Here is a 26349-nt window from a genome sequence, read left to right as displayed (position 1 = left end):
CTGTATTGGCAAGTTCTGGTATAATTAACTAAATACCAAAAAGTAACCACATAACTTGGTAACAAAATACAACAGGTTATTTAACGACGGTCCACAACATGTACTGGATGCTTAAAAAACTGTGAGCAACCAACAAATGAATTCCCATGATTATGTCTATTGCATCCTAAAATTTGAAAAGGATTTGTTTGTGGTTGTGTTTCATACTTAATTTACTACAACCTTGGGGTGAGTCTTGCACTGATTGCTGCTGGCACTGTGCAAAGAAAAAAAAATTGCAATACACTAACTTTAGTGTTGAAATTTGTAAAGCTGAAAAACAACTTCACAGTTGAACATAAGAACTTTAACAATTCTTATGCCACTGCAGTTCAATGTTTTACTATAGACCTAATAGTTCCTTTAACTAATTAACAGTTACTTCCCATGACTTCCGCCAGGGCCAGGACTTGAAAAAATTTGTATTACAGTAAAAGATTACATTTATTATATTTCAGGTTAAAAGAATCATCTCTTATGCTTTAAAGCTTCAATGACCGACTTGCATCTCCATTACTTTTCTTGGTTTTCACCACTTAGAAAAGTTGCTGTTTGGGCACTTTGGTCAGTATTAAGAACTACTCCTTTAAGTCTGCCATGCAGCCTCATTCAAAGGACAATGAGATGACACACAGACACACACTCACACGTGTGTGTACGTGTACCTCTCAATGCACATCAAGAAACTAACATAAACATAGACACACAGACCAAAAACAAGCATGTAAAGATTCAGCAGCAAGATTACATCAAAGTGTTGTTGTTTTGTATGTCGGAGCCCCATCAATGTATGCCCCCATGTTTCTCTGAAGCATTTATCACTGCAGGATACGGCCCCAAAGGTAACAGGAAATTCCAAAATTAGTTCCCAACATTTAAACTCAAGTCAGCTGGGCTCTGGAATTCCTCTAGACCAGCTTCAGAGTCAGCTAACTTTTCAAAGGAGTTTTGTGCTTGTTTTCTAGCAATTAACAGCTAGCCTTCTAACAGGCAGCCTGGCTCCAATTTAGAGCAAAGCAGTGAGCACAGTCAGTCTTTAGAAGCTTCCTGGCTGTGACTAATGACATGGCGACAAAGGTCTATAAAACCTCTGTACTTTTTGGACCCCTGGGTGGTTTCCTGATGCTTACATGACATGATATCTATGACTAATGTGTGCAATTTTAAAAGTTCTTATCTCTCTAGTACATCATACCAAATATTTCTTTCAAGTTCTATCTTCAGAAATTACAGAAAGACCAAAAAATTTTAAATTTATTAATGCTACTTCCTTACAGTCCTGTTTCTTTCATTTATTAACCAGAAAGCTCTACTCAAATTTTGTTAAATGTTTAACAGCTTTACCTTGCGAATAAATGAAATGTAAGCGTGACTACATAAACACAAAATTACATATGTACATAAGAAAAATAGGTATATTGATAAATGTTTAACAGGCCTCTCTCTGACTAACATGCTAGCCATGTATGCCAACTGGTGATTACTCCAATGTGTCTTTCTGTATTTCCTCAGACACTGACATGCTAACCAAGTATATGAAACTGCCACTTGTAACACACACAGACATTCCAGCAATGGGCAGGGTTGCGCCACATAAAGTGAGCAAAGAGCCTCCCCACTTTCACCTTCCCTTCAAGTCATCCCAAAGGTCAACAGCCTGCATTGTTGGCTGCTTAGATGTATTCATCTGGAACCTTATTTGCATGCGGACAAGTTGACAGAGCGCTGTGAGCAACACAAGAGCAAGAAAGGAATGTCAAACAGAGATTTTACCAGTTGTAGCATTGTTACCAATTGTAAGAACGCACACAGAGCCACTGACCACCTACAAAGACCATGTCAACTTCATGTGGCCAAATTACTTGCATCCACCTCTCTTGCTGCCACCTTAATCAATCAATAAGAAAAACAAATTCTACATACTGTACAGAGAAACAAATTTCACTGTAATACAACATACCATAATATTTTCAAGCCTGCATAATTTAATTTAGGATCACAGGGTACCACTGCCTATCCTGGCAGAATCTGGAACAAGTAAAGAATCAGTCCAGTACAGGGCACTAGCCAATTACTTGCTGTACATCTGATTTTGTTTCTATAATACAAGACTGACGCTAAGACAAAATTTATAAAGATGCACTACCAGATACACAGATACATTTTGTTGACTTTATCAAAATGTGCTTGGTTCACCACAAGACAGGGGCATTAAGGCTGGGAACAATTTTCCTGTTGATATTAAGGAACAAATAATTATCTTATAGACATCACATCAAATGCAAAAGCCAGACCCCGAAATAAAGATCCATCCTAGCAAATCCTGGAATGTGGGGGAAGAGTAAGGCTAAGAATTTGATGTATGCAGACTGAAAATTATGAAAGAAGTTGAAGAATTAGGATAGGTAAATAAACATACCCGTTTTCGCAGTGGACTTATTTCCAACTTCATTACAGCACATTTGTTCAGAGTATTTAACCTCCTGTAAAGCAAAGGTATGCAGCTGAATTAAGTGAATCCTTTCCAAAAGTAAAGCAGAACAGACAGGTCCAAATTCTGCTAAAATAACAAATAAAACATTTGCTTTCAAAAGACAAGAACCAACCAACATTAAACATCTTTCCTTCTCTGAATTTTATTAATATTCTCTCCATTGGAGATTCAGCATCTTTTCGAATTAAGTGAAACAAAAAGGTATTCAGAGAGCCTATTTTGAGGGACCAATCACAACACTTCATGGCTTTAGAAAGCAATTGTTTAACATTACTTCTCTTTATTTTCAATTAATAAGACCTGCAACTTCCTGGCTTGATTTATTTCCCCACTGTTTCTTGGCAGGCATGTTTGAAACCAGCAGTGCCACAAACATCTGTGTCTTAGTGGTTGTTCAGGATAATATCAAAAATAGGAACCTCCTCCTAATCCTATCATAGCTCATCTGCCGCCAACCTGTCGCAGACAAATACCCTTCTGCAACTAACCTGTTCACTTTGAAGTGTGAAGGGAGACATTGTCAGACCGAAAGGAAAGAATGTATTTTGAATTGTTTAAATAGTACTACTTCTTAAATAGCGTGACATAACAAAAAAAGTCAAAGATAATGCCGCCACATATTTTGATCAAGATAATTCCTCTTTCCACTCCTCCAACCTAGCCCATTCATGTAAACAAAATCTGTAGTGATGCAATTAGCGCAGTGAAGAAAAGGCTTTTCAATTTTTATTTCTTTATCACCTAAGAAGTGTTACATTACCGCACAACATGTGAAGATTTATCATGCGTTGCATTATTTAAGAACTAACAAATTAATAGCCTGCTACTCTAAAGAGGGAACAGTCTATGCCTCCTTCATCATCACCACCAACTGGAATTAAGCGGAAACACAGACAAAGAACACATTTTAATGCATTTTATACTTCTGTAAATATAAGCTGACTGCTTAGAGTCTTTTATTTTGGATTTTATTACCTTTTAGACACTGAATGTATCCAGACACTCATTTTGGTTGATGACAACATATAGTTCATGTTTAAAAACATTAATATTAAACACTTGAAGCAGAAAGCGCATTAAAACATATTGAATAATTTGCAAAGGCACTAGAGGAAAAATAATTTGTATTCACCTCTGGGTCACTGAAATCACTTCTAATGCTTCAGATTTACTACTGCTGTACAATATACTGTAGCTAAGACCAGTGTTACTGCATTCATTACAATGTAGTAACACAAAAGCCTGTGAAGTGAAATGACCTTTGGCAACCACTCTGAGAAATAAATCTCCCATCGTGTTGACAGCTTGGCCGGCCTAGATTAGTACATCAAGCTTAACAGTCTTCTACATTTTATCCAGCTGTGGCATCTGTCAATCTGAGCAGTGGTCATCTGTTATAAAGGGTATGCAGCTAGTCAATTGTCACGGATATCAGTGAAGCCTTGCTCTTTCTCAGTGCCCTAGCTTAATGCAAGTGCGGCTTCAAAGATCTATGACATCATAGAGCTGACTATACTCCTTTCATCTTTGACATTTGGGATTTCAATTTCACATCAGTCAGGTAAACCCACTGCATTATTTTTCAAAGCAAGCAACATAGTTCCAGTACGGCTGATGTCTTTGACTACACACCATACTAGTCAAATCTTCATATCACACTATGCAGAAACTTTAATTGCTGACTTAAGAAGAGCCTTACATTGCAAAGGATCTAAAACATATTTGTCATCAATAAAAGATACTTTTTAAAATTAAAATTATTCTAGTGTATTTCTCTGTAAACAATAAACTTTAATTATTATTGATATATGTTTTCCTTGTAACAATTACTACCTTTGCACCTACCTGCAGAGTGCTTCAATGGCATCTCGATCCAGAAAATCATGGTCCCGAGTCACTGAAGCAATTTCAATGGGAAAGAGACAATCTAAAAAAAAAGGAACCAGCCAGATGGAGAATCAGAAAAGAGTGAAATCCCAGGAGAAATTCTCATCAAAGCAAGCATCTGTCTCTTTCTGCCCTCTTTCCATGAAAGAGATGACCTGCACTGAAATGTTCAGAGGAATGCCAGCCCTTCAAATGCATTGAGATGAGAGCTTATTTACAGGGAGAGAGGTAATGGAGAAAAAAACATAAGGAATGATGTACTGCTGAAGAACAAGAATATTCTCAGGCTGAGAAATTCAACAAACTGGAGTGATTATCGTGCTTAACGAACATGGCAAATGTTAAGGCTTACAATGTTTATCATTTTTTAAAATATAATGCCCTATAAATGGTTTTGCAGAAAAACATTCTTTTCCAATTCAAATTCAAAATTTTTCAGAACTACACAAATTACAAATCTTTTTTAGTCATAGCAGATTTACAAAATATTCTTATTTACAATGTAACATATTATTGTGCAAACCATGCACACACACAAAAAAAAACAATGTAATTATCTCCTAATGTAAAACATAATTAAAAAACAGGAAAATAAACCTCTGCTTCTCCATGTACTATTTGTTAACCACCCCTATAAGTCATTATCAATGACCCATTTTAAGTTCTCCAAAATGCAAACATGTTTGCCTAGTGTAGCCTTCATTTCTGCATCAGCCGCCTGCCCTGACTGAGGGCTGGGTCATAATGGAGTCTTTGATACTGACACCACCATCTGATGCTGGAGGTACTACAGTTCATAGATTTAAGTGTCTTAAATGTGATTTACCTGTTCAAAGTAATATCCTCAAACAAATTACTTTATGAAATACCAAGTGAGAAAATTTTCACTTTCAGTCCAAATTGAGAAATAAACATGGATAGATGTTTCCTTTAACAATATCAAGCAACTTATTCTTGAACTCAACAGTTTTAAACTTTCAGTATTTTTTGCAGTGACAAGATGTGTAATATTTAAATGCTTTTTTCTTTAAAATTCTGAACTTGTTTTATAATGAAATATAGTATACTGTAGTAAAAAGGAAAAAATACCTTTTTTGGCAGATTTGCTAATTATATGATAGACATGGACAATTTTTTTACTTTCTTATTTCCTATCTTGAAGAACAAAAGAAGAAAACATTGCTTGCTTTCCACTTCTTGTGTGTATTGATTAAGTGAAGACATGAGACACTTCTGACAGCAAGACATATGATTTATTTTTTTGTTAAAAATTTGCATTGAAATTCTTTGAAAATGCAGTGTTGATATTTGATAATCTGGTAAAGCAGAGTAAACAGATGAGATTTTCAGTGTATTTCAGATCACATCACTTCAAAGTAAGAACTTTGAAAGAAACACAGATAATTCCAAGTAACAAATATGGAAAAGCACTGGGTTATCAGTGGTAGCCCTGTTAAACGTTATGACGAATCCACACATCAAAAAGTATAAACTTTCCTATTACAGGGATAATTAACTTGGTTGCCAAATAAAAAGATTGTAGATCTTTAATACAGCCAATTGACTGACTCAAGTTGCTTACTGATGTCCATGTGAAATGGCAGTTGTTTCTAAAGTTATGTTTACTTTTAAGATCCCATTCACTTTCATTTTTGGCTGCAATGTTTAAATACTTCATCCAAATTCAAAACTCAAGGATTTACAGCTTTTTAACTATCTAGAAAGATCTAGAAAATTAGTTCATCATTCAGAGGATATCAGAGAATACTCAATAGCTTTCTTCTGCAGAAGCAATATAGTCATTTGTAGAAAGTTCTTCTGAGAGTTAAAGATTTCTCTGTACCTTCACACATACAGGTAAAATAACTAATGTTCTGAGATTTTCTAAAGCAATAATTGGTATTACATAAATTTTATCATATTTGCTGTTAATCGACTCAAGTGATCAAAGAAGAACAAATCAAAAAAGCACTAAATAAAATAAGAAAAACTGATCATTTGTCACTACTAAATTTTTGTTGTGTGTTTTAATACAATATTTTATTAATCATGAGAAGGAGAGCTGGCTGTGTCTTTACTGCTGGGTGTAATGCAGTGATCCAAGCCAAAAATAGCACAATACAAACCTCTGTTGAATGCATTTCATGTGCATGTAAATCAAAAAATGATAAATCACAAAGGAGATACATTGTAAATGATATTCATCTTGTGGATTAACAGATAATAAATTGTACCAAATTCTAAATCTAACATATTCTAAACAATCAAACTCCCATCTCTGGTTTTCAGAAAATAATATAAACTGAGAACAATTTTTTTAAGACACTTATCCAAGCAATAAAGACATAAACTTTAACATTGCTTGGTAGACCTTATGTAATCTGTTTAAATGATGCTGCTGGGAAAAGCTATAGAATAGTAATTATTGTGTTTTGGTTGTGACCCTTTTCTGATTCTGCCTTTCCATGTTTGTGTTGTTGTTTGATTTTCGTTACTCGTTCTTATTTTGACTCCTCTGGTATGTTGACCCTTGCTTGTCTTTTGACAACAATTTCTTGTTTCTCAGTCATCTCCAGATTGTTTGGTGTGTTTGGTGCTCACAATAATCCTTGGCACTCTACATGTCAAATCAAGTGGTCAGCTGACCTAGATCAACACAATGGTGACTTTCCTTGTTCTTTAAGAATGTAGACCTCCAAGAATTTTATTTTCTCCAGGAATGCTGTAAACTGAAGTTTTGTTTTGCTATTTTCTGTTGTCTGATGTTGTATTGGAACTGTTATGCTAATGGAGTTTCATATTGTCATAATATTGTTATATATGTTTATGTATGTAAATGTCAATTCCCTTTTTCTATTTTGTCTATGCATGTTGTATTTTGAACATGTTACTAAACGTGCTACTAAAGGAGAATGCATATCCTGGAACACTTGTGGTATATTATACATGCACAATCTGATTTTGTGTTCAGTGTAACATAATGTTTTTCCTGGCATATAAAAACCTGGTGATGACTCTTATGCAATGTTGGCTCCTGTTTTGTAAATCTCTTCTAAGGTGTTAGTTTTAGTCTTTATCAACTTTAACATTTGAATCATACCTGCAAATGATCTTACTCAATCTTTTAACACTTTAATAAAAGGCATCACTGTATATGCATTACCATAATAATGCCTGCTTCTTTGTAAGTCTACTTTATTGTTTTTCTATTTTTATCTTACTCAGAATAGAGTACATGCAGATTCTAGCCAGATGCTCTGTACTTCTCACTGATTAATTATGGAACTGAATGATATTGCAATTCATCTTTTTAGTTTTTGTGACTTTATATAGTATTCTTGTTTGCTTTCCTAATTTGCTTAAAATAATTGCTATAACAGGTGCCAAATAAAACATATATTGATTAACTAATAGACTTTCTCAAATAAGAAAAAGCAGGTTAAAAAATACACCATAACTAAATAAGTGAGAAGGCTTGCTGCTACAAAATTTTTAATTTCACTGACATTGACAGAAGTTCAGTCCACTGCATGAGTCTTGTAACAAAGGCTATATATTTTGTTTAAAATGAACAGTCACATCAAGTTACACTACATTTATCTATTTTAAGCTTTGTGTCAAATAAGCAGAGATATAACAAATTGCTTGAAAGTAACTTTGGGAAGTTATGGTTTATTGTATATGTCAGGACCCGAAAACGTAATACAGCTATTAACAACAAATATTCACTCACTGAACAAGATAAAAAGGAGGCAACATATAAAAAATATTCAGTGATGTAGAGAGAGTTGGGATAAGGAAAAGATGATAATAATACATTTAGTTGCATGTTTTTTGGGATATGGAACAAATGCGACAAATAAAATGGATTTTGTTAATCAAAACAATTAAACTCACATTGATTACTAGAGTAAGCTTTTTAGCTTTATGAAGTAAGACTGTTTTGATTTAACAGTAATATTTGTTCTTTTTGCTGTTGTATTATGAAGCCAAGTCAAAACACAAAGCTTAGCCACATTTACTGTTTTATGGTAGTGAAGAGCAATTAAGCCAACTCTAAGTAATAATAAAAAAAAAATTACAGAGTGCCACTGTGAAAGATTGCCCAAAAGGTTGTAACGTAAATTACCTTTGTCCACACATAAGAAGCCAGAAAATTGCATTACCTTCATAGAGTTGTGCATACTGTGGGAACCCTGCTGCCCGTAGCCAGTCACAGGCCTCCTTTGCTTCGATTTCTACAACAAAAGAGAACAAACTCATTTAATTTGTGGCAAACAGACAGCTTGGTGCTTTTATAGCTTGCATGGAGGCAGCATCCTTTTTCAAAGTTTCTTCCAGTCTGAGTGCTATGAGGAACTTTATCCTTTTAGTCATAATGAACCTGGGATTCAGTTTATAAAATCTACCAATGATAGCAGACAGCAATTTCTTGTTGTAAGCTGAAAAGCTCTTCATTATTTAGTGGTTAGATAAGAACTGATGTTGATGATCAAACTGCTTTATCTTGCCTGTTAGGCTTGTAACAGAAGGCCAGTGTGATAATCTGTTGAACTCTTAAACAAACTATTTCTTTTTTGTGGTTACCACTATTTAAAAATAAGCCAATGCTGATAAATTGAGAAAATTATGGTTTAATGTTATTCTGCTGATGTATGCCAGTAATGCATGGGAGGATACAAAGATCAGCAGAAGCTATCTAAAAGTGACACTTGGTTTTCAAAATAGAAGCTCCCTGCATCTTTGGACACCAGCACACATTAAAAAAGTAAGCAGCTAATTTGATTTCCATTTAAAAACTCATCAAACTACATTTCTATTCAGTGTTAGAAGTGGAAAATGCAAAGAATTACTGAAATTATTACAAGGCCCAATAGACATATCAGTAAAATATATAATAAAGAAAAATGTAAGAAATGTCCCCTTAAGGCTAAAAGCTCATTGTTACTACCTTGTATCCAACACATTACATCATTAAAAGCTTTAGCAAAAGTGTAATTGGCCTAAAGGGCATTTGGAAAACTGAGTTCTCACTAAGCAAACTGAACATGTTTCCTGAAAAAGTTAACAAATGGAAAGCTGGCTCTGGCTCTTTCTCAGATGAGTTTGCTTTGGACAGTATTAAAGCCTTCTAGAGGGGGGAAACAAATGGCAAATTAATAAAACTGGCCAGGTATTAACATGAAACACATCTTGAAATGCAGAAATAAGAAAGGGATGAAATACATTTCCCTCAAAATTTAAAGACTGGTCTTTTTGAATAAGAAAAGACTTGAAGAACATCATGGAAAGTTTAAAAATGCAGGGTGTCACAGTATCAGTTACCATTACTGACTAAAGCCTTTAATAGATATTTACAAACCTGTCATCTATAGAGATTGTCAGCTTTAGCTATGTGTCACACTTTAAGCTCTGTAATGTGATACTTTGCATAGAATTTTTCTGACTGCACACATGCCTATTAATTTCACAGTGGCTTGTAATCCTAAATCTTAATTTGATTATATTATACACAGTGTATTTACTTTGATTTCCATTTTTGACAAAATGTATATGCACACTGAATATCCATTTGTGTACATTTATGTAATATACAAATATAAAAACAAAAATATTTAAAGAAAGACTGTAAGGGCTGCTGAAAGTTAGTCACTTTGTGGGCTCCAACTTATAAACTCACATTTCTCTACTAAAATGCTGAGCATGCTCAGCTTATCCTGCTGAGCAAAACAATGTCACTCTTGTCACAAAAACTACTTTTACTCTTCCTGAATGCACTCCTTAACTCTGGTACTATATATGTACTGGAAAATCTCCACAGACACAGACATAAAAAAATGGTACTATATTTATAAATTTGGAGTAGTGAGTCAAACAAAAGGAGAACACAAAGCACAAAGTAAAAAAAAGACCCCTCTGGGACTTGCTCTGTACCTGTCTCTCTGACTAAGCATCTCCCCATCATATTCTGATCAAGCACCTGCCTATCCTAAACAGTTACTTACTTATCACCTATCTGCATTTATCTTTCTCGTCCCTGGTTTATTCCTTCTGCTAGTGAGCAATCAAACTCAAAGTCATTTCATGACTCCAGATCCACTGGGTTACCACTTTGCACTCGTTTTCAGAGTCACTTTTGGTCAAGTCCTGGAATACAGTAATATATTGGCAGACAAGGTTCTTCTTTAGATAAAAATGACACAGGGCTTGAGATCCCAATTCAGATTCAGGTGTCATTACAGATTTCAGTTCTGGCTATACAAAACAGGGTCTACTACCCTCAAGCAAACCCTGTCGTCCAATAGAAGCATGCATCATTGTTCACTTTTAAACAATGGAGGTCTCTTTCTGCTTATCTCAGTAGTACTAGGGTGTTGTACCGTGTTAGCCATTATGAATGTAGAGAAAAGCCAAGCAAAATGACACCTTTTATTGGCTAACTAGAAAGATTACAATATGCAAGCTTTCGAGGCAACTCAGGCCCCTTCTTCATCTTGCCTGAAGAAGGGGCCTGAGTTGCCTCGAAAGCTTGCATATTGTAATCTTTCTAGTTAGCCAATAAAAGGTGTCATTTTGCTTGGCTTTTCTCTGCTTATCTCAGTAAATTATTTTGTCTGTTTATCTGCATTCCCTCCACCCTTATTTATTTCTCTCTGTAAGACTATATAAATGTAAAGAGAAAGCAGTCTGGGCAGAGGGATATCTTTGATCAACACCTTGACAATCGCTGTCTATTCCTCCACCATAATATTGTATCACAAAACTTAATCACTAAGAAGTTCCTTCTTCTGCACCTATTGAGGTTATAAATAAAACATACATAGACTGCCAAATGCTATCAGAATACATATTAAACACTATTTAATCAGTCATAAAGACCTTACTTATATCATTTTTATTTATTCCAGGGTTTTCAAAAGATGTTCATTTCTGGTGAATTTTAGTATTTGTTAGTTGTTTAACTGTTTAAATGTGTGGTCTACCTTTATTTACGATAATATGTATTTATTCTCTGGTGATCAATAAATTCTGTTCTATTCATTTGGGCATGATTACCTTATTCTTAATAAATGTACCGGAATATAAAAATTCAAACAATGCCAAAAATCAGTTGAAGTAGATGGTAATGCTTGCTCCATTTTGTTATATTTAGGAAAAGGTTAAAAAAGAGCAAACTTGGAAGTAAAAGATCTGCCACAGTGCTGATGGTTTCCAGGAAACTGACCTCTAGCGAGGGCCATAAAAGGCTGCTTTAGAGATAGGTTTACCTGACCCCAGGGCTTCATGGTTCCCTGGACCAGCAAACCATTGCCAAGAGCCATCTACCCTCTTTCCTGTTTGATAAATAAAAGGTCAGGACAAAAGCTAAAAGGAGAGTAAAAAAATTGGATGAATACAATCTGAAAGAAGTGATGATCACGAAGCTATAAAAATAAACTCAGGGTTCAGTATGTCAGCCATTCCCTTTACGATCTGTCATCAGACCAAGTGATAAAAAGGAAGTAGGAAATCTACTCTGGAAATAGCATTCAAAATTCCTGACAGGTCTGAACTGCTCAACTCTTTTCTTTTTTTTTTTTGAAGGGAGCTTGTGACAATATGTCTGTATGTTAAACATGTAGTGTACAGAATATAGTAAGTCATACACACACACCTAGAAAGAGGACTACATGTCAAAGAGTCAAGCTATAGCGGCATCTAAAATAGGTACAAAAAATATTTTTTATTAGACTTCCTGTATATAGCACATATGTCATTTAGTACATTTGGTTCTACTCCCTTAGTCATATATGCCCTTAATTCAGGCATACGTGGAATATTAAGTAAAACAATATTGGCATAACTAATTTTTCTCTATTTTTTTGTCTTTTCAATGCATATTTAGAGCCACAATTACAAATGCAGATAAGTTATATTTAAAATAAATCAGCTAACTTGGATATGTTTTAAACAGAAGACATTTGTACTACAGTTAGTTAAACAATTTGTAGCACAGTCAGGTAAATGCAATTCAAAGATTCGAAACATGGTGCCAAATTTCTTAACATCTTACAAATTACTGCCAAATGCTGTTTGGACATTGTTTCAATCACTGGACAACTCCTCAATGAAATGTAAAACACTCTTTTAGACAGTGGATGCCAAATGGAGTTGGTTCTCACAGACACCAGATGATTTTAGGCCCCCATCCCCCCAGTGCTTTGTCCCTATTAGTTAAAGAAGAAACTTATTTATTATTTTGTATTTTTTTTTACTTAAAAGTGCAACGCTGTCAGGCATCATAAATTCCTACTTAGTGCTGCTTCCATGCAGTGCCATAGTAGATAAAAATTCTATCTGTATTTGATACTCTGATATCTAAGCAATCACATACATTTAGTGAAATATCAGCCGAGTATTACAGTTGAATGATCTTAAACTGAGTATATTGAATTTTCAATCAAAATGAGCTAAAATATTAAGAAGTACCAGCTGAACCTGTAAGAACTGATTTGATGTAAATGAAGTACAAATTTTTTTTTGTTTATTTTAGTTTAATTTAAACACATTGATGTCACACAGGTCTAGTGTCTTAACTTCAAATATCATGTCCGGTTATTGAATGGTCACCCATTTTCTGTATGGATTCCCTATCCCAGATAATATGTGTGTTAGGTTAAATGGTTACTCTAAATGCGTCCCATTCAAGTGTGGGTAATAAAGTTGGTGACATTCTATTCATTGCTGGTTCAGCCTTGTGTTTGATACTACTGGGATATCTCCAGCTCCTTGAGGCCCTGAATTGGACTAAGCAGGTTTGAGAATCTGATATTATGTTAAAATAACAGCTTTAACAAGAGGAATTTGTTTTTCTGCTATCAATTACAGCATTAAGCAACAAACAAACAATAAAGTGGACCACAGGCTAGCAGCAGAATGAAAACAGGTAACGTTGCATGTGTGTATGTTTTCACGTACACTCAGGCTTGCAGGTCTGAATGAAATAGGCATTTCAGACCCTGAAGCAAAACAGTCCCAGAGTTACATCCGAGGTGAAATGGCAGGATCCATTTAAATACCAAAAGCATGCCCTGACAGTAAACCTGCCAGAAAGAAGGTGCTAAAACAAACATCATAAATCCAGCGAGTAAGTGACAAGACACTGCTAATAAATAAAGATCTCAAAAAAATTAAGCTGTTTGGCCGGAGTGTGAACATTAGGAACATTCAAATTTCAATGAGGCTCTGTCATGGGTTTAGTTACTGAATGTGAAACTGGTGACCTCATAGGGTAAGTGATGTTTTTTTCATTTAAATCATTCATTCAAATAAATGAAAAACATACATTGTATATACAAAAACTACAAGCTACTATGAATTGTTTTCTTTACATTATATGATCTTCTCCGGTTTTAAAGAACACCTTTTAATTTCAACGGGAACCTTAATACAATAGTAAGACACGGACGTAAAATGTTTATTCTGACAAACAATGTTAGCGGCTCATGCTGGAGTATGCAAAGCATTCTTTAATTCATTAAATTTGAAACTTGAATTTTGTATTACAGAGTCTTGGGAGTGGATGGCACCTCATCATGAGGCACACTTACACATACATCCATCATACTCTCTTCACAACAGGCATATTGTCATTTGTCAATTTAACTTAAAATGCAGATCTTTGGGATGAGGGGGGAAACAGAATATCCAGGGGAAAGCTCATACAAACACTAACTAAACTACATGCAACAAATGAGGGCTTACTTTTTGCATTTTTTGCCAAGTTATCCAAGTATGATTTGAAAATGAATCTTATATCTTAGTTTCAAGAAAATTCCAAAGATAAATTAATAAAATATGTTCCTGTTGTTATCAATCACTTGTTAAATTTCAAAACATATTATTAAAAAATCTAAATGAATATTAATATTTTGATTACATCATTAAAAACAGAAATTAAGGAGATAAAGATAAAGTTTAGAAAATTAACAAAAAAGTTAAGAGATCTGAAGTGCCTTGCTAACTCTATGTATATATATCTATCTTCTCATCTGGATAGGAACATTTAAAGATATATAAAAGCCATGGATTAAATTAAATTACTCTTAATAAAGGTCACTTAACCTTACTAAAACAGTTAATAAAAATTCAGGCATTGGAAATATGCAGCCTTCCATCACACCCTGTTCAAAAAACAAATCTATGTTGTCAAAATAGTCCTAAAACATTTTTTGACTAAATATGAAAAAAAATAACAAATACATGAGGGGACGTTAAATAAAACAAAGTTAGGTTTATTTCCTCAGCATCAAGAAGATGCAGCTCAGTCAATATAAAACAAATCTACAAGTAAAGAAATAAGCAGAAAACTGCTGTGAGGCGATAGGACCCTTAAGGTAAAATGTACAGGTCCATAATGGAATGTGTTTGATCTTCTTACACATGATGCAACAGATACAAGCAGTAACATTCAATACACCGTTACCTTTCAATAGGATAACCTGCTCCCAATCAAAAAATCTGACTTATTTCCATATTACCTACATTTGTTTTCCATCCAAAAATACACTACTAATTGAAAGAGGTCTCAAACTTTCCTCATAACAAAAAAAGAGACCTGTACATACTAAACACTATAGTTTTGGAAAAATCGCTGTTCACAAAACATAACAGCTGTGCGTGTTCGTCAATCAATACTTTTGATTCAAGTATATTTTTACAGTACAACTTTTAAAAAAAAAAACTGCCTGTCTTTCACTCTTTCAACAATGTACATTTCTTAGTCTAGAAAAACTGATGATCTGAGTATGGAAACAAAGTCAATTAGAAAACAAATGTTAATTCGTTTCACTGAACTCTTGAGAAAGTGCAGGAACTGTTGCATTCCGTAACCCCCCCCCCCCATGTCCCGATGGCTTGTAGGCAAACATAATATCCAAAGCCGCCGTCTTCACATTCCAGCCCAGTGTTTACTTCCTGGCTCCATCCATCCTGACGTTATTAAGACTCATAACCAGCTTTCAACAAGATTCCAGCATGGTGAGAATCAGGTATCATTTAAATATGCACAGGGATTAAAAAAATGATGAAGATTTTCAAGTACTTTGCTTAATAATCTGGCAAACACTTTGGTCATTATAAGACCTTCCTCTGACAGCTTAATATACCAAACACCAGTGGTGTACTGGCTCCATACCAAACAGGTTAAAAAAAAAACTGTATAAGTGAATTTAATTGATGGTGTTTTACCTCAACAAGAACCATAAAAAGTAAAACAACTATACGAAAAAGCATTAAGATTGTCAATAAAACTCTGTGACCTGTAGCATATGAAGACATGGAAAGTAAATGACCTGTTTGATCATTATGTAGAAATCCTGTTCACTGATTTTAAATTACTTGATTCTTGTGGGGCAGTTTAGCTATTGTCTTCAAGTCCCAGCTCTGCAAATGACTTCATTTCCACTTTCCTGTTAGTAGGAAGCGTGTGAATTTGTTTACTGTATTGAACCATCCTGTAGCTCGCATGCCGCTCTTTGTTTGCAGCCAGAGAATACAAAGACTTTGGCCAAGAATAACATTAAATTCTCGCAATTATAATTATTTAAATGCAAAATGTACAAATGTGAAAAGGCGGTCACAAGGAATGCTGCTATCCTTAACATCAGTGGTATAAAATAATTTTTAAAGGCATGCTAAAACATAATTTATTAGTGAAACAGCACAAGATGAAGAGAAGTAAAATGCATTTACAAAATGAACTTATATTCCTACTTATTATAAATGACTGACATTTTAATAAACAGAAAACTGCTTGTCAAAAATAAATCCTCTACAAAACTTTCAAGTCCCCTGAAAGGCCATGCTTCCATTAACTGAACGGAACATTGGGTGAGGATAAAGTTGCTGATTGCTTGCCTGTTTCGTGTAATACCATCTGTACTTATTTTGTTCTCTGTTATTTTGGATAATGTTTAATCCATCCCATGCTCAATTTTCAGAGCAGCATAAGCAAATGTAGGGTCGTGTCCTTTAGAATTAATTTATTTTGAACTCCCCCACCCCATGCCATTCTTTTTACATTTTATTATGCTAGATAGCATCTCATGCTCTACGTGGTTTACGCCTTCACTCTGAATCTTGTCAGTAAAGTTTCTTCTGTCCTTACCCTCAAATTGAGGTTGAAGGACAACTTGTTTCCACTGCATTTTAAGACTACTATTCTGTATTTAATCTGTAGCGCTTAATCTCATCCTTTTATCCTTTCTCTTTTGAAGTATTATCCTCTTGATTGTTTACTGTACTGTCCTATCTACTCTTAAATATATGCAAAGCATTGTTTGATTTATCTTGTATTGTAATCTATTGTTTGTATATTGTATTATGACCACCTTGATTGTTTTGCAAAGTATTTTGTGCTAGTGCTCTCTTTGAAAGGTGCTATATACTGCTTTAAATTAAAATGCTACTGAATCCCTGTCATGACTGCTTACCTTGAATAAAACTCTTAAGACACCTGGATTTCTCACTATCCCTTTGCAGTTTTCAGATACAGTTCACTGTAAACTATTTGAAAACATTATAACATCCAATGAGAATACAACAATTGATGATCAGTGTTGATAATCTACCTCCTAAATGTGGATGTTCACTGCTCAAAATGTTTTAGGATTCCCACCTAAACCACATTACAATAAGTCCATTGTACACCAACTTTTCCAGGAGGATTAGCCACAGTAATTGTGTAAATGGGCTGGTGTGTTCACATCACATACACTACATTTTCTTACATTCACAAACCCACTTAATCCAGAGACACAAAGGGACCAGAGCCGGTCCCAGCAACATTAGATTCAAGAAAAAAACAACCCTGAAAGAAGAGCCAATCCATCACAGGGTACACTCAGGCACTCACCCACACACATTCGCAATGGATACAATTTAGAGGTGCAACTTTCAAATCTTGACCAAAAATCAAACTTCTCTCTTTAATTTTCTATCTGACATTTCATCATTTAATCTCCGAAAACTATATATCATGTTCCCCAGGTACTCATCCAATATTAAAAGGTTCCTTTATCCATTACTGAACCCATCTAATCCTTTTCCGGAAGATTCACTGGGAGGTTGTGAAAATCTCTAAATAAAATTATTACCTTAAAAGAAATGACAAATACAAGGGCAAAATTTCCAGTTGCGTATGCTCTGTCTGCACTGACTGTTTGTGGCATGGAGACTTGGGCTATGCTTCAAGCTACATACGCATTTGCAATTTCCATCCCTCTGGCTCCATACTAACAGATGTAGTCATTTGATAGTTGACATAGTGGCAAAAGACATTCAAATTGTGTCAAACGTTTTGTCACACAGTTGGAAATGCGTGAATTAACCTTCTGATTTTCATTGAAAGAGAGTAAGCCTTAATAAACAAAAGGCTTTAAGACTTCGTCGTTTCATGTTTCTACACAGACTTCTTCTTACAGCTGTAGGTTTTTGTGAAGATGGGAACCCTGAGTTGCCTTGTTCCAATAAGAAAGGAGTCTAAATAAGGACGACATATTTCAGTCAGGATCATAAAGAAAGGTCAATGAGTCCAAAGGAGCTGAACCATCTGCTGCCTCCTGAAAAAGGCACACTTACAGGAATAATGGAAGTACCCAGTGCTGATTTTCTACGCTGTGCTACAGAAACAGGCTGCTGGCCAGATGGATTCTCTAAATACATTGATCCCAACAGCTCTTTCCATCTTGATGATAGATTTACACACCCAGGCTATGTGCAATCTGCACCCATATATTCTTACAACAAACTAAGATGAAGGAGAAGAGACAGAGAGAGAGAGAGGGGGGGGGGATGTTAATCTGGAATCTAATCTTTCTGTTGCAGACAGGCACTACTATATGAAAGATGAAGCAACTTAAAGCAACATCTGTTATTAATTTGGTCAAATTTTTGATTTTAACTCCCTGCTAAAAGCATCACAAATATTAATGTATTCTATTTGTGTAAAGAATTAAATATTAATGTTATAAAAAACTAATGAAATGTTTAATATTTTATTATTAATTTATTCCAAGAACTCTCCAGAACATGAATGTGTCTTGGGAAGTTAACATTTTCTAAGATGACAGCTACATTTGAAAACATCTATCTTGTTTACTATAGTAGAATTTTAAATTTGTCTACAGTATTTGATTTGTTCCTCTGTTTGATACTAATGTTTTGTGACTGCCAGTAGGGGGTGGCCCTGTAACCATAAGATCAAAGCAAAGGCTCAGGTGATGTCATGGGCTTCAAGGCACCAGAGTGGGGGTTGGGAGGAGGTAGGGTCGCACAAAATTTTCACTTCCAGCAGACTAATAATTAGCTGACTGCGGTGTATGTTCAACGCAACACTGCATACATTAAAAAAATACACAAATATTATGAAACAGCATGAAAACGTTTAAGTAAAAAATGACATATTAGTAAAATAATACAAAAAAATCGATAAGATCAATTCAGGTTGATTCCAATGAGGTAAACGGTATTGGTCACTACCAACCACACTATGTGTCTCTACACAAGTCCTTTAACTTAACCTGAGTCTGCTCCGGTGTACTGCATGTAGATTAAATGCCAACTAGTTAAATACTTTATCATGCCGCTGTGAAGATCCTTCTCATGTTGCTCATTATAAAAAAGGGCACACTATAAAATAAATTTAGAAGTTATACAGTTCTTGCACTATTTGCACAGAATTACATACAAAAAGAAAAAAGTTCTTGAAACTTTGGAATGCCTCTGACGCTTTCAAACGCTGTGCAGGATGTGCTTTACATGACATCCCAATTAGCCACTGTTCCAGAATTAACAGTAGCAAAGTTTTTGGAAGAACAAACCTTTAAAAGCTTATTGCTTAAATAAATTGATTCTTTCAGTTGTTTAAAATAACTTATCCTAAAGGTGATTTTTCATTTTTTTAAAGCTGTAAGAACAACGTGATCGCTCTAACAAGACGAAACATTTAATATTACATGTATTAATACATTCAAATATTAAAATGTACACCCGTTTGAAATTATGAACATATACCTACCATATCGACGTTTCAATTCGTATCCTCTATTGTAAACCATTACTGTCTTCGTATTGTATACATTTCTTTAATCTTTTGCAATTGATGTCTTAGTCAACCAAACCTTTTTTTTCAGATCCGCAAACACGGAACGAAACAGTTAAGCTAGGGCTTGAATTGGTAACTTTAAGATACAGGATTAGTAACAATGAAATCAAGGTAGTGTTGTTCCCTTCGGAAATGAGACAATTCGGGGATTCTAATTATGCAACTGGGTACGATTGGCGCTGCATATGAATGCTTATTATGTATTTCAAGCTATCCTGCACCCGGTCAGTCTTGGCCACCTAAATATAAACAAGGCACCTCTGTTGTGAATATTGCATGGACGCCCCCCTACACTGCCCCCGGAGCAGCACAGCTACCCCATAACTGGCATGCAGGCACGTAGGCAAACGGAACGAATCTTTTATCTGTCATCTTTCAACGCAACGCAAGATCTGAAACGCAGTCCTGCAGGCTATCGCTACCGAAGCATCACATAGAAACCTAGCTCACGTTAATTATATAAAACCCACTTTCCTACCGCCAGTTACAGCTTATAAAGGGTGCGCTCTTCTAGTTCATTATAATGTATCACAAGCCCCCTCTCTTCAAATCAAATTACGGTTAAGGTTACTGAATGAATGAAAACAAAAAAGCAAAGGTAAACTCGTTATCAAGAGCAAGTACTCACGTGTTAAAATCATTGCTGCTTCCTTCACTTTGCACATTTACAGAATCCACAATACCTGCCAGCATACAAGTTCTGTAGTTAACCACAGATCTTTAAATTGAAAAGGTCAGGAGATGACGCCGATGTTATCCATTATGTTAGCGCTGCTGGTAGCAAGCCGCACGTAGCAAGTCTCACTACTACAGCAATGATTTAACTTGTTAAAAAAAGTAATTTTTCAGCAAAGCAGCAAATGCAAAAATGAGAAAAGCAAAAATACATGTGTGCGTTCCTTACAAAGAGTCCTTCATTAAATAAATCCACTTTCACTAGGAGTCAAAAAAAGAAACGTCAGAAAATGAAAAACAAAAAGTTTAATGACTGCAAACTGCCCGCCCTCCAGTCACAGAATAACAGTGAGTGAATGAATTGGAAAGATGCCGTGTATAGAACAGTAAGACCACGCCCCTTTTTGGATTCTACTAACTGAGCGAACTAGGGAGGTGGCTAACTCGATAGCAATACAAAGCATAAAAACTTTCTGTAATGTTCGTTAATTATACATAAGTACATATGAGATGTAACAGTTATTTCTTTAAAGAACTTGTTTTTAACACAATCGCAGTCACAGAGAAAACGAAAAACCGAAGTAATTGGATATTGAATTATTCCCTTTCTTAACCTATGGTTCAGACGTAAAGAACAAAACTTGAATTTAACTTCAGAAGTGAATAATACACAAATAAGGATTCTGTGTTACTCGTTAAGTGTTGTACATGTACACTTAAACATAAAACTGTATATAACACTCTCAAACTGCGCTGCAAAATATGTTTGAACCTAGTAAAGCTTTAAGGTCGAATAAAATTAGATAAGGATATATGGGGCGACGAGCTTGAGTAAAGAAAAATGCAGAGAAGACCTGCTGTAGATTGGACTATCGAACGTGTATGTCAAAGAGGAGCCCTTTAGAAGTACAAAAAGCAAATGTCAGCAAGATTTTGGCAGTATATACTTTGTCATTTTTTTCAATTTGAAATTTCCTCGCATTATTTTTTGAGTTTTAGTATTTGGTGTTAAAGGGTTTATTTAAAGGTGCTTTAGTGAAAAGTCAAGCAAAATGACACCTTTTATTGGCTAACTAAAATGATTACAATATGCAAGCTTTCGAGGCAACTCAGGCCCATTCTTAAGGCTCTCTGTTTCTCAGTTTTAATGCATTCTATTGCAGGGCAAAACATCAGCTGAGTGCCCTTACAGTAATACTAAATCTGTATTTTTTAGGCCTACAGAGTGGGTCTTTTGGCCTAGTCAATAAAGCTTTGAACTGTACACCACCAGTTCAAAACTCATTCTCCAACATTGGCTCATTGTGCAACTCTAAGCATGTCACTTAACCCGCCAGAGCTGCATCTACGGTACTATATTTCTGCATTTCTTCAGCAATTTAAGGTGTTGTTCACTGTGTTTTTGGTCTGCTTCTGTACAATCATGATCCTTAATCTTTAGAGGTTAAATGATTCCCAGCAAAATCATTTTCATTATTTTCTTCTAAGGCCATTTGCACATTTATTTAAAGATCATGAAAACATAAAAAATACAAAGAATAGTTGTTTTAACATCTGACTGGATGTTAAAAATATGACTGAATTAGTGAACAATGACCAGCCACAACAGTGATGCATGGTGCATGGATGAATTCTTGTAGATGGATAAAGAGAAAATTTATCAGACCTTTATTTTGACAGATGATGGTTTATTTTATTTTTGAATTACATTTTTATATGTCATTCTTCCCATTATAAACTATGATAGACAGCACCCTGTAAATAATTGGTTCCTGCATTCTGCCAGACTCTCTTCTAAATTTTAAATGGACTAAGTAGGTTAAGAAAATGGAAGGATGGACTAATGCACCCCATTAACAAGTTTGGAGTGCTGTAGGCTTATTTTTAAGATACAGACTTACATCAAAATATGGGAATACATTAAGCTGGTTAAAGTTAATGGGAAGAAGGAGCCTATTATGGTAACAGCAGAAGTAAGGGAAGAACTAGTATTATTGTATAGAAATGCTATCCCTTTCCAAGCCAGATTTATACAAGTGTCTACTTTTAGCCACACAAGGTCAATTTCGAAGTTACAATCCAACTGTTCAACAAGTTTTTGGACCTATGTTACTAATTAAAATATTTCGAGGAAGTCTATGTTAGCATGAGGAGGACATGCAAACAAAGCACCTCAACACTGAAAGCAGTTGGGACACATGTGATAGGCTACTACAGGTTAAAAAAAAATTTTATTCTGTGACCCAGTGATCTGTGGTACTAAAGTAACACAGATATGCAAAAGATGAGCAACCACAATGTATACAAAACATAAACAGTTACATGTAAATGTGAAGCATAGGTGAATTCAGTTTTGCTTGTGTACAATTTTGATAGATCTCAATGTTTATCATACTTTTCTTAGCTGTGTGTTATATTCTGACAGTAAAGAACACTATTACATTGAGTTAAATCTGCCCAGGAATAGGCACAATGCTGTTTATATCTGCCTTACAGGAAGTGACGCAGAAATGCAGGCGAGACAGAGGAAGGCTTGTAGCTGTGATGGAGCCATTGCAGTCTTTATGTGGAAACCAGGTTAAAAATGTCTCAGCCAGGCCTCTTCCTGTAATTTATCTCACTTCCTCTTAACTAGCCAGGAAAGGCAAAGAATGTCAAAAGTGACTTTTGTTTCTTAAGACTTTGGTTGATGTCTTAAAGAAAATGTTCATTCAATTTAATATTTTGTATGAATAAATAATATTTCATTAATTAAGTAGTATATCCTTTTATATTATATTGTTGCTTGTTATTTTTAAGTTTAGGGAGGTAAATGTACATTTAATTAATTCTAAAATATTTTTTCTTTTGTGCTGTCTTACTGAACAAGGCCTCTCATCTTCATGATGCGCCTTATTATGAACTTATTAGTCATTAAATATTTGTCTCATCTCTCTCCATTTGCATATAAATAAATATTTTGTGTCAATTTAAAGTAGAGCAGCGTGTAGTATTGTGGAGTCATTCTTTATTCTTTGAGATAAACATACTTTTGAAAAAATCTATATAAAATAAATGATAGACTGATGGACTGACTGTCATGGTGTAAATGGCAGTCCGATCTGGTTTGTGGCAGTTCAGTAACCTGTGCAGCTCAGTGTAAGGATCACTTTTCTTTATCCTTGGAAAGATCTGGCAAATGAAGCTCTGTTCAACCTAGAAAACAACAAACAGTTGCCACCTCATTGAACCTTCACATTCACGCTGCCTACATTAACTGTAATTAACTGCTAACGTTAAAGACAATGAATCAGCACTATGTCATTTTCATCTCTTGGTAGTAGACTGAAGTTTTCATTTTGTATGAATTTATAAAACTTGTGACATAATATCAGATATTTCCTTAAATCAAAGATGATGTCACTATGATATTCCTTAATTCGCTTTATTAGATTTTTTTGTTTAGGAGATATAAAAATAAACAAGCTTCGATAAATTATTCCCTTATTTTCAAACAAAATGAAACGTAACACACAAAACAATAAATTTAAAATCAGAATTCCATTTATTTATTTTGTAAACTTGTTAAATCCAAGTTGATGCTTGTGGATTGCTAGATCCTATCAAGGCTACATCATGCACAAGGTAAGAAACCACCCTGGACGTAACGGTAGTGCATCGCTACACATGTTTATACACACATACATTCACTTAGTCCAGACCAGTTTACTGTAAAGGCGTAATTTAAACAAGAGTTTATATTTCTAGTATGTAGGTGGAAAAGCATGCCAGGCCACAATTTATAAAAGCTCCAGCAAATTACCAAACATGCAGCTAAATTTATTGGAGATAACATAGATGATTTGGCAAGTATGTGTCAGAGGGCAATGTTAAAGAAAATTGAAATCATCTCAGTTGATGATAGACATCTACTACACAAAGAACTTAATTTCAGTAAATCAGGGAGTTTAGTTGTTTTGAAAAACAACACAAATCACTCCAGATTTTTTTTCTTCCCAGTGCCATGTCTTTTTAATAAGAGATTCTTGAGATAATAATAAATAAATTCCAGAAGCATAGTTTTTTTCTTGTGTATCATTTACCCGTTTTAAGTTAAATGTGCTATCAGACTACTAGAAAAGTTCTAAACAAGATCTAAACATTTTAGACTTTTTTGTGTAAGATGTAACCTTTGTTATCTCAATCTGTTTGTTTTATTTCATTTCTGCTTATAATTTGACACAACTTAGAAGTCAAATTGCACGCTTTCTTGTTGTAAACAAGACTAGTTAAAAACCTTGAACCTTGGGTTCAAATCCAGTCTCCTAGAGTTTGAAGGGCAGGACTGCTAACAACTATGCTGTTATATTTGAAATACGTTCTAATTTGTTGAAATTATGCTTTAAAGTATACATGTTGTGCAATGAGAAATTTTGTTTTTAAGAGTATTTATTGACATTTATGTTAGTTCCACTATAAATACAATGTAACATTCTACACAATCCAATCAGGCTTGCTGAGGACCACAGCACATCCTGGTGGTAGTGGATGCAAGGCAAGAACCAACACTGGACAAGACACCATTCCATCACATAACCAAATAGTGGACACTCATGGGTTTCATTTTAGAATCACCAGTTAACTTACTGGGCATATCCAGAGAAAAACACACACAGACACAAGAGAAAATGCAAACATCACACTGACAGCAACTGGACCAGAATTTGTGTGGTAGTTGGTAACATCTATGGAATAAGCAGGATGCTGGGTAAGTGTGTGATAAGAACTGCTGCCTTACAGTCCCAGTATCTTGGGCCTGGATCCCATAGCAGTTTGCTCTGTGGAGAGTCTGTGCATCCTTCTTTTGTCTGTATAGGTTTTCCTCTAGGTACATACTTGTAAGGTTGATTGCTAATTATTAATTGACTCCATGGACAATGGACTAGTGTTATTTCAAGGGTTGCTTCTTGTTTTGCACTCAGTGATGCCAACATAGGCTTGGGTTCCTCATGCTCCTAATTTGGATTAAATTAGTTTGGGAATGCTATGTTGTATATTTAATATAATGAATCCACTTTTACTTATGAATAATTTTTCTATATTAAACATGCACAGTAAATATAAATTCAGTGTGCAGACTCAGAATTCAATTTTATAAAATAAATGTGTTTATAAATAACACATTTTATTAATCTGCTTTTTTAAAAAAAAAAGCATATCAATAAGGCATTGATAACCTGTACACCTATTTATTCTGGTTTTTAGCATTGTAGAATTTCAAGACCTGTTTTAGTCAGTAAGTTTGTTATTGCAACTTTCCAAAACGGTTCAGTCTACTGGAGAAGTGCTAAACACAGCAGAACTATGTCACACCTTTTGCAAAAAAAAAACTTCAACAATTTTAAACATTTTTGAATAAATCTGTGTACATTGAGTAAAATAATCAACTTAGCTGAATACCTTACACATCAAAACTACATTTAGAATTATTAAAATAATAATTTAGCACAGTTATTCAAAAATGTATACACTTAACGTATGTGTTATTCCTGGAAAGATAACATTTATGGTACATACCTGTAAAATCTAAAGGGGGAATGGTAAAAATTTTCATCATGTTTTATTTTACCAAAGTCATTGCATGTGTGATTTTATTTTAAATTTTATAATAGCTAAGATATGTAAATGGTAATTTCCCAGAAAAAGATTGTATGAATAAGCAATCATTAAGCTGTGCATACATTTTTTGAAACACTCTATATTTATAGTGTAGTAGGTGTAGTAGGTGGTCTCTTAGGAATATGCATCATAGAGACAATTTGCTACTATCAGACCAGAACAGGGCCCAACAAAATCTTGACATTAGAAAGGAAATTGGAGAAGGAGGAAAGATCAAAGAACTTGTATATGCCAACAGAAATCCTCCTATGGCAGTTAGGTTTTCATATGTATGTATGGTACCCAGCTGCATATTATACAGGACAGGTTACAAGGGGGTTGTTAGTCCTTTTATATAAAAGCTATGAGTTTGGTTTTCTGTAACACCTTGGGCAACTTGAAGGAAGTTAAGGAGGACAGCAGGAAGACTTCCAGAAGGCATTACTGACTCTGGAGGTAATTCTGGTGAATT

General features: G+C 34.7%; 1 protein-coding gene across 3 annotated transcripts in view; it reads right to left on the bottom strand.

The window, feature by feature from the left end:
* The window catches only part of dlc1 (DLC1 Rho GTPase activating protein), a 445543-nt gene that overhangs the window by 17116 nt on the left and 402078 nt on the right, over positions 1-26349 (bottom strand). For 2 of the 3 annotated variants that reach the window (XM_051927797.1, XM_051927798.1), the window contains 3 exons: positions 8587-8658; positions 4379-4460; positions 2459-2522 (listed from right to left, as the gene is read on the bottom strand). In XM_051927797.1, the coding sequence (XP_051783757.1) occupies positions 2459-2522; positions 4379-4460; positions 8587-8658 (218 nt within the window). Of the gene's footprint in view, positions 1-2458; positions 2523-4378; positions 4461-8586; positions 8659-20193; positions 20595-26349 lie in introns of those variants that run through there. The other variant, XM_028802247.2, reaches the window with a different exon arrangement.

This window comes from Erpetoichthys calabaricus, chromosome 5, assembly GCF_900747795.2.
Source record: "Erpetoichthys calabaricus chromosome 5, fErpCal1.3, whole genome shotgun sequence".
Taxonomy (NCBI): domain Eukaryota; kingdom Metazoa; phylum Chordata; class Cladistia; order Polypteriformes; family Polypteridae; genus Erpetoichthys; species Erpetoichthys calabaricus.
This window is presented reverse-complemented; position numbering and strand designations above follow the sequence as displayed.